General features: G+C 35.3%; 1 protein-coding gene across 1 annotated transcript; it reads right to left on the bottom strand.

Annotated features, from left to right (window-relative positions):
• Positions 1–1,019: 1,019 nt before the first annotated feature.
• Positions 1,020–1,565, bottom strand: LOC101612096 (zinc finger CCHC-type and RNA-binding motif-containing protein 1-like). The gene has a single exon (XM_045155492.1). It carries the CDS (start codon positions 1,563–1,565, stop codon positions 1,020–1,022), a length of 546 nt encoding a protein of 181 aa, XP_045011427.1.
• Between the last annotated feature and the right edge of the window lie 8,457 nt (positions 1,566–10,022).

Below are 10,022 nucleotides of genomic sequence, written 5' to 3'. Positions count from 1 at the left end.
AGCTTCTTTCATATGGGTATTGACAGGGAAAAGAGTTTTCATTAGGATCTCTTGTAGCTCATTTTTATCTGTTATTTATAATTGTGGAAAACAATCACTTGCTTTACAGAGAGGGCATTTTATAACATCATGCATTTATCTATCATATTATCATTGAAGACTGCAAAATAAGACAGCTTGGCTTTGAGTTGAATTACAGTACATGCTCCGTGAAAGGAGCTGGCTCACTTTTCATAAAGAAACCTCAGGCACTGCAGAAGAAAAGGGCAAGTTTTTCACCTAATCATATCAACATGGTTTTAGAGGTTTACTATATTATTTTGCAGAAATATATGTATTCCATTGAAAAGATAGTCAAATATTAACTTTAAAAGCTAAATTTATAAAGCACAGAAATATTATTTATAATCTTTGAAGTCAATATGATGTTATTAAAGTAATTTAGGGTTAGTAAAAGGAAGGTATAAATAGCCCTACAGATCTTTGATTATGAAATATTTGACACATTACATTTCAGATGATGGGATAATTGTATCTGGAACACCTAGCATTTTAATTAAAATAACAGTAGTTCATTCTCTATGTTTTATATAGAAAATTCCTCTTTTTGTGTGTTTTTTCAAGGTAGGGTTTCACTCTAGCCCAGGCTGATGACCTGGAATTCACCATGTATCTCAGGGCGGCCTTTAATTCATGACAATCCGCCTACCTCTGCCTCTCAAGTACTGAGATTGAAGGCATACACCTCCACTTCTAGCTCATTAAATTCCTCTTGGTTTGGTAGGAGAATTAATATTAAGATAGCACATGGTTAAGTGTGAAACAAACTGGAATTGGAGACTGCTGGAATCAAGGATTTTAATATCTTTTTTTTTTGTATTCTAAGACTTTATTTTGATGATATTTACATAAAATATACTTTCAATCACTGAGTTCTTCCCCGTCACTTAAGTACGTGCTCTTCTTTATCCTTGGACGTTTGGAATCATCAGAAGCTGAGGGACCCCCAGGACTGGGCCTCATCTATTTTGCTCTTCTTCAATTTTGGCTTGCTGGAAAGCAATGGCTTGACTGAGACTGTCCAGAGCAGGACCCTCCCCATCTTCTTCACTTACTTCTACTTCTTCAATTTCTTCTTCTGGTACTTTTTTTTTCTTTTTTTCTTTCTTTTTTGGGGGCTCCCTTTCTCCAAGCATATTTTTGGGGCAGGCATAACTTAAGTGTCCACTTTCCCCACAGTCATAGCACTTAGATTTATCAAAGTAGTTTCTCCTGCGGATGAATTCAGCAGCTCTTCCATTATTAATAGCAATACTCGCTTTTATCACTCTACCAAATAACTGCTTGTTGTTTATTGCTCTTGTACAGTTTTGTGCAGAGTCTTTATCCAAGAATAAAATAAATGCAACCCCTTTATTCTTCCTGGTATCTTTGTCTTTCATTATAGTAACCTTCACAACTTTGTCATACTTGGAAAATATCCAGTACAAGTCGTTGCTTGTTAGGGAGAATGGCAAGCTGGATACATAAACTGTGCTCCTACTGGGAGCCAAGCCACCACTCATTTCTTCATTGGGGCCAAGGAGCACGAGCCAGGCCCGCTGTGGCTCAAACTGGACAAGTTCTCGGCGGACTCTGGCCGTCATCCCGAACCCAGGCAGGCAGGCAGGGGCCAGTCAGGAGACAACAGCAGTGGCCGCGCCCTCCCTGAGACCTACGGCCGAGCCTGTTTAATATCATTTTTATGTGATCTTGGAGAGAGGAAGTTAAGGCGATGTATGGAACAGTTAAGATCTTGCACTTAGCCGGGCATGGTGGCACACGCCTTTAATCCCAGCACTCGGGAGGCAGAGGTAGGAGGATGGCCGTGAGTTCGAGGCCACCCTGAGACTACATAGTGAATTCCAGGTCAGCCTGAACCAGAGTGAGACCCTACCTCGAAAAACCAAAAAAAAAAAAAAAAAAAAAAAAAAGATCTTGCTCTTAAGAAGAACCAGATTATTATATGTGACACTCTCTATGTCCTCACACAAGCTAGAAGACTTTGAACAAATCACTTAAATCTGGGTGCTTTAGTCCCTTTTTTATAAACCTGTAACAGTGAACATATCATAAAATGTACTGTTAAAAGTCAAAGCAGTATAAGTTCTAGCTGTTACTTAGAGTTCTGTCTAAAATGACACCAAAATATTGAAGAGAATTTCAACCTAGCATTTTGAGTTTTAAGTTCAAGTTGTTTGGCTCTGGTGCCCTCTGCTCCAACTTCATATTAACCTCACATAGTTAAATAAATATAAATGTAGTATAGGCTTTGTAAGGAATAATTGCACACGAGTAATTTGAATATACAATAGTATTATTTTGCTCAACAATAAAATATAAAGCAGCTGTATTTATTCCAAAGTACTGGCCAATCTGAGTTAAAATTACCAGTAACAGGGCTGGAGAGATGGCTTAGCGGTTAAGCACTCGCCTGTGAAGCCTAAGGACTCCGGTTCGAGGCTCGGTTCCCCAGGTCCCACGTTAGCCAGATGCACAAGGGGGCGCACGCGTCTGGAGTTTGTTTGCAGTGGCTGGAAGCCCTGGCGGGCCCATTCTCTCTCTCCCTCTATCTGTCTCTGTGTCTGTCGCTCTCAAATAAATAAATAAAAATGAACAAAAAAAATATTAAAAAAAAATTACCAGTAACAATAGGCCAGGCCTGGTGGAGCATGCCTTTAATCCCAGCACACAGGAGGCAGAAGTAGGAGGATCACCTTGAGTTCGAGGACCCCCTAAACTACATAGTTAATTCTAGGTCAACCTGAGCTTGAGCCAGAGCCAGATCCTACCTCGAAAAACAAAACAAACAAACAAAAAAATTTTTACCAGTAACAGTAAATTTATGGTTTCCAAAAAGTCACTGCAATGACAGAATATGCCAACCAGCCTCTTCTTGAGATATTTCTTGTGCTGTTAATGAGGATTCAGGATCATTGACTCCTCAAATCTCTGACTACAATACTCTCTGCTAGCATCTAGGTTCCCAGTGGCCCCACATCCAGTATGAGGGGAAAGCAGTCAACAGGGCAATAACTGGGGCTGGAGAGATGGCTTAGCAGTCAAGATACTTACTTTCTGCAAAGCCAAAGGTCCCAAGTTCATTTGCCCAGTACCCACGTAAAGCCATATGCACAAGATGGCATATGTACCTGGAGTTCATTTTCAGTGATTTTTTTCTTTTCTTCTCTTTCTCTCTTTCCTTAAAAGTTACTAGCTTTCAAAAACCTAGTGATCTGCTTGACCAGGAAATGTCACAAGCATAATTATACATGGTTCATACAGTGAAGTTCAATTTCTACTTCTATTCACATATCAAGTTGGCCAAATTTACCCAGGGATGGTAGAGAAGATATGGATAAAGATACTTCATTGATTTAATTTTGAAAATATATTCATTGTTTTTGAGATAAAGGGATTTATTCTCAATTTTTTTAGTAACTCTCTGAGGCAGGATTTCAGTATGTAGAGCAGGTTGGCCTCATACTCATAAAAACCACCTGCCTCTCTGCCTACAGAGAGCTGAGATTACAAAAATGTAACACCACTTTCCCCACCTAATTAAAAAAAAAAGAAAATAATTCCCATATCAATTATTCATTTAAAAGAAGCAAAGAAAAGCTTTAAGAGTTTTCAGAGTGCTGCTGATTTTTATTGGGTATTTTTTCAAACTCCAAGAAAATGTATAAAGTGAAACCTATACATAACAATTGCTTTGAGCAATAATATGGAATAATTTGTCAGGTTGTTGAAAATGATTATTCACCATCTAACTCATGAGAAGTTGAAAAGTATGATGTGAAAACAATATTTGAAATAGATAAGAAGTGGAAACAGTCTGTTTCTATCCACAGACCATTGCATTTAAAGCCTTTATAGGCATTGTCCCATGAACTTTTTAGATCTGATATAAGTGATGAGACAGCATGTATAGGTATAGATATGTTCATTGAGTTAGGTTGTGAGAAATGGAAATTCCATTAAAGATGGTTCAGTCTGATGGTGAAAGGATTTCATAGGATAAAATTTTCATGGAAGAGAATATCTGAGGTATATTTCATGGATTTCTAGGACAACCAAAATGTATCATAAAAATTTACTGAGAAATTTTTCTTCCCTATTTAGTTACTTTTGTATGTTGGATCATCCCAGGAAAGGAGTTAGAGAATGCATGGTTATCTAGGATGTAGAACTCACAGATTGAAAATAGACATCAACAGTCCATATATGCCATCTTCTATAGCTTGTCTGGAAGGTTGGTAATTCATCTTATTTAGAAACTATGCAACTAAGATCAACCATTTCCCATTAACTATGTGCTACTTTGTTTTGTGCACTGGGTAGAGTGGATGGAATAATTGGTGATCTTCCTCCATTACAACAACCTTATGAAGAAGGCAATATTATTGTTATATTTGAGGCAACTGAAATTTAGTTTTCACTTGTTCAATGTTAAAGACTTAACAGGTATTTCAAACTGTGAACTTAATGTGTTTGTATTCTGAATGTGAGCTCTTATTACCAACATGATATGGCCTGAGCAAGAAAGATAGGGAACTGCAGTTCTTAGAATAAGTCATGCTTATATTGAGCTGAAATCTGAATTCCTATAAATTTCCATAGCAAATGTACTACTTCTTTATCTGGCTGTTATATTGGGCAAAACAACAATCAGATTTCATTGTAACTTTTTTGTGTAAACATTTTAAGTATAACTTTAAATAGCCTTGAATAAAGCAATGAGTTTTCTGAACGATCACTCAATAAGGAATCTAGAGTAAATAAAATCCCCATCAAAAATATAACAATATTCTTCATTGAAATAAAAAAAAAAACCTAAGATTTATATGGAAGAGACCTATATTCAACCAGAGTAAAGGAGGTAGAGGTATCACCAAGCCTGAATTCAAGCTACAGTAAGATCATTAATAACAAAATAGAAATGAAGACTAATCAAATATGATGACTCAGAAATGATGCCACATATTGTTGATCATTTAATTCCTGACAGAGGTTAGAAAATGGAGAGCCTCTTTAACAAGTATTTCTGGAAAACTCATTATTCCCATGTAGCAGAATGAAGTCATATCACTATCTTTCACCCTGGATAAAATCTCAAAATGTATCATAACCTTAATGTTAGATTTGACACTTTGAGACTTGAGAAGAAAGTAAAATAAACACTTCAAGGTACAAGAATAGGCAGTCACTTTCTATAAAAGATCCCACTAGCTTGGAAAACAATAGCAAGAACTGACAAATAGGAGTTTGTCAAATTAAAAGCTTTTGCATAGCAAACAAACAAACAAAAAAAAGGTAACAAGGGGAGGAGACAACCTGTACAATGGGAACAAAATCTTTGTCAGCTAAGTATTTGATGATATCCAGAAATATAAACAACTTAAAATATGAATACCCAAATAGCAATCAGTCCAGTCAATGAATGAATTCAGCAGATACTTTTTAAATGAAGATATCAAAATTAAAAATACATTTACTAAAATATTTGCCATGTTTAGCTAGCAGAGAAATGAAAATCAAAAATACACTGAGATTCTATGATAGCATCATAAGAAGATCATCAAGAAAAAAAAATAGCTGGGCACTGTACATGCCTATAGTCTCAGAACACAGAGGGGGAGGCGGGAAGATTGCTATAAATTCAAGTTCAGCTGCACATACACAGGAAACTCTGCCTCAAAAACTGAACAATAAAATGATTAAAACATGAAAAGCCAACAAGAAATGTCATTGAGCATGTGGAGGAAAAGGAACCATTTAGACACCATCAGTGGGAATATAAATTAAACTAGAATTATGAATTCAGTATGAAGGTTCCTCAAAAGGCTAAAAATTGAATTAATTCTTACCCTTCTATACTTTTTCTGAGCATATACCTGAATGAATCTAAGTCAGCTTTCCATGGAGATACCTACACACCCATATTCATAATGGTACATCGGTAGTACTGGGGAATTGAATCCAGGCTGTCAGGTTTTAAAACAACTGCCTTTCACTATTTTACCATCTCTCCAGCCCAATTTTTATATATTTTAATAAAAATATTATAGCCATAGAGTCATGAAGAGATAGAGCAATTTTTTCTACCTCATCAGTGTGCTATCTTACCTAGATTTATCCAACACATAGGGTTGGGGGAGAAATCAATAGACAAGTTCTGGAATTGGCCTCCATATCCTTTAACAGATGAATGGATAAAGAAAGAATGTGATATATACATGTGATAGGGTTTCAGTCAACCACAAAGACAATTATGTAATTATTATGTAATATGTATGTATTATGTATTATTATGTAATTATGAAATTATGTAATTTGCTGTGAGGTATGTAGAACTAGATATCATTATTTTAAGCAAAAGAAGACAGACACACAAAATGCAAATTTTATACATTTTATTTCACATATGGGAATTAAGTAGAAAATATACCCAAATGATGGACATGAAAGTAAATGTGGACACCTAAGGATATATAGGAAGGATATCAGGGAATGTGATGGAGGGTAAGAAAATTTAATATAGGAGAATATGATAAAACTATTATACTCATGGATAGAAATATTATAATCAAACCCATTACTTTTCACAATTAATATGCTTTGAAATGTTTTTGTTTATTTGAAAGCAAAAAAAAAAAAAAAAAAAGAATGAGAAAGAGACAGTGTGGACATTCCAGGGCCTTCTGCCACTGGAAAACAAACAAACAAACAAACAAAAAAACTCCAGATGCATGTCAGGCTTTATGTAAGTACTGGGGAACTGAACCCAGGCTGTCAGGTTTTAAAAACAACTGACTTTAACTATTTAACCATCACTCCAGCCTGGTTTTTATATATTTTGGGAGCAATATTGTAACCATAGAGTAATGAAGAGATAGAACAATGTTTTCTACCTCATCAGTGTGCTATCTTACCTCAATTTATCTAACACATAGGGTTGGGGAATAATTTTTTTTTTTTCCTTTTCACCTGTGTGTGTGTGTTTGTGTATGTGTGGTGCATGAATGTATGCCTGTGTATATCCCCTTACAGGACCCTGTATTCTTATATGTAGCTCAGTGAGTTCATCTGCAGCCAGGTGCACTTGCCTTTGGTGACTGAAGCAGAAAGCCAGGTATCCCATTCCATAGTGCTTCCTCTTTCATCCATTCCTATTTAGCCATAATCTCTTACTCATCTTGGAGCTTGCTATTTTTTTCACAAACTAGGATAGTTCCCAGGTTTTTGCTCCTCTCTAAGACTTCAAAATCCTCACTACTATCTTGAAGTGTACAGTGTTGCTGTTATACTCACCCAATTACATAACAAAACCAGGCATCATTCTTCCTTTTTAATTACAACATTTCACCTGTAGAAGAATCATTCCACTTCTCCCCTTCTCCTCCTTAATCTCCTTAGCCTCTGACCAGTACTATTTTTAACTTGTTCCAACATATGTCCATTGTTGATATTGTTTTCTTTTCTTTGGAGAATTTGTAAAGCTTCTTTTCTATTTTTCTAATTTTAAATTTATCAATGATCATATAAATATGTGTATATATATGTCTATATAAAATTTACTTTGAGCATATTAACTCACATTCATTTCTCTTGTTCCCCACACCCACTGACTCCATTCTTCCCATGTAGTGCCCTTTCTACATTTGTGCTATACTTCTTTTGTGACCCACTGAGTTTAATTAGGGTTGTGTGCATAAACATGGGTAGGGGTTGTTTATCTACAAGAGCATGGGCAAATTACCACTGGCTATACCACCTCCAGAAGAATCAATTATCTTCCTCCACCTACAGCAGCCGTTAACTACCTTTAGTTTCTTACTGCAGAGTGGTGAAATAGTCCCATGTTATAAAGCACTTCTATATTTCCCTCTAGTAATTTTATAGTGTTAGTCTTGCATTTCAGTCTATTAGCTATGTTTTTGAAATGCTGATAGGTTTCACTATTTTGCATATGCATATTGATTTTCCTAGCATAATTTGCTTACATAACTATTCTTTCCTAGTGCATGTTCTTGACACTTGTGAAAAAGAATCAACAGCTGTTTGTACATATGCAGACTTTTTTAGGTTTTCTTTTGTATGAAAAGGCAAACTTTATGTGTTTGTGTTTATACCAGTACGATTCTGTTTTGGTATCTCTAGCTGTGTGCCATGTTTTGAAATCATGTAGCTTTAGTATTCTTGCTGCTTTCTTTATTTTTTTTGCAGGGAGGGTGAGATAAGGTTTCACTCTAGTCCAGATTGACCTGGAATTTACTACGTAGTCTCAGGGTGGCCTCGAACTCAAGGTGATCTTCCTACCTCTGCCTCCTGAGTCCTGGGATTAAAGGTGTGCACCACCACACCCAGCATGATTTCCTATTTTTGTTCCATTTAAGTTTTTTAAAAGTTTTTGCCGAGTTTTATTAAGAAAATTACTGGTATGTTGATAGAGATTTCCTTGAAAATGCATATCACTTTCAGTAGTGTGGACATTCTAACAATATCCCATTTATTTGTGCCCTTTTCAATTTTTCCAAAAATACTCTGTAATTTTTATTGCAGACTATTTACCTCTAATTAAAGTTATTTCTAGGATTTTTTGGGTGTGTACATGTGTAGTATGTGTGGTGATCTGTGTGTGCCGTTGTGTATTCATGTGAGTTTGCAGGTGTATGCATGTGTACAAGCTAGGGTAGAACATCAGGTGACCTCTGTTGCTTTCATGTTATTTCCTTGAGACACTCTAAGTGAACCTGAAGCTGCCATTGTTTCAATCAGACAGGATGACCATTGGGCTACAAAAAGTCTTCTTTATTCTGTTGCTGCTCTCTAAAGACTGTGTTTACAGGCATGTGTGGACATACATGGCTGTTTGATGGGATAATTTTGAACATGGGTACTGGGGATCTCTCTCTCACCATATATCTGTGTGTGTGTGCATGTGTGTGTGTGTGTGTGTGTGTTTGTTATCTTTCATATATATATATATATATATATATATATATATATATATATGGAGAGAGAGAGAAAGTAAACAGTGACAATTGCTTGTGCCTTTACAATTTAGATATTCTTTTTACTTTTGTTTTCTTTGCCATGATTCTGTCTATATACTATGTTCAGTAATGTGTCAAAAGTCTCTTCCTTCTGTTCTAAGAAATATTTCAACATTTCCCTATTTGTTTGAATATTGTCTGTTAGTTTATCATTTATAGCCTTTCTTGTGTTGACATGTAATTTTTCAGTACACAATTTGCTGAGTTGTTATCATGAGAGATATTGGATATGTTAAATATTTTTCTGTATCCATTAAAATGATAATGTAGTTTTTAATTTGTTCTGTTAATGTGAGCTCAGTAAAATTTGCATAAGCAGAATCATCTTTGTGTCTATGGAGTGAATACTGCTTCATCAAGTTGAATACTGTTTTTAATGTGATATTCAATTTGTTTTGCTAGAACTGTGTTGAGAAATTTTGTACCTAATTTTATCAGGCATATTGGTCTGTCATTTTCTTTGTTTAACTTTATTTGGCTTTAATATCAGAGTAATATTCTCAAAGACTAAGTTTGAAAAATTTCTCTTTTAATATTTGAAACACTTTCAAAAAATAAATAGGTTATTATTAAAATATCTTGTGGAATTCAAAAGTAACTCTACTAAATGTATCAATTTTCTTTGATAAGAAACATTTTATCATTTATTTAATCTTACTACTCAGTTTTGATCCATACATGATATCATGATGTCCCTAACATATTAGCATGACTTAATTTAACAGATTCCATTCTTTTTGTAGGAATCGGCAACTGATATGGGAATGAGAATTTCATTGGTTCCCCAATATTTTCATGCCCTGGAAGCATCTGGAGGAGTATAGTACTATTATTTCCAACTTAAGAGATTGGGGAAAAGCCTAAACTTTTGCATTTTGGTACAAGATGACTTGTGGGAATATTAACTGGTAGAGTAACTATAGT

The sequence above is a fragment of the Jaculus jaculus genome, chromosome 7 (assembly GCF_020740685.1).
Source record: "Jaculus jaculus isolate mJacJac1 chromosome 7, mJacJac1.mat.Y.cur, whole genome shotgun sequence".
Taxonomy (NCBI): Eukaryota; Metazoa; Chordata; class Mammalia; order Rodentia; family Dipodidae; genus Jaculus; species Jaculus jaculus.
The sequence above is the reverse complement of the archived record's forward strand: the minus strand, read 5'-3'. Positions and strand labels throughout refer to the sequence as shown.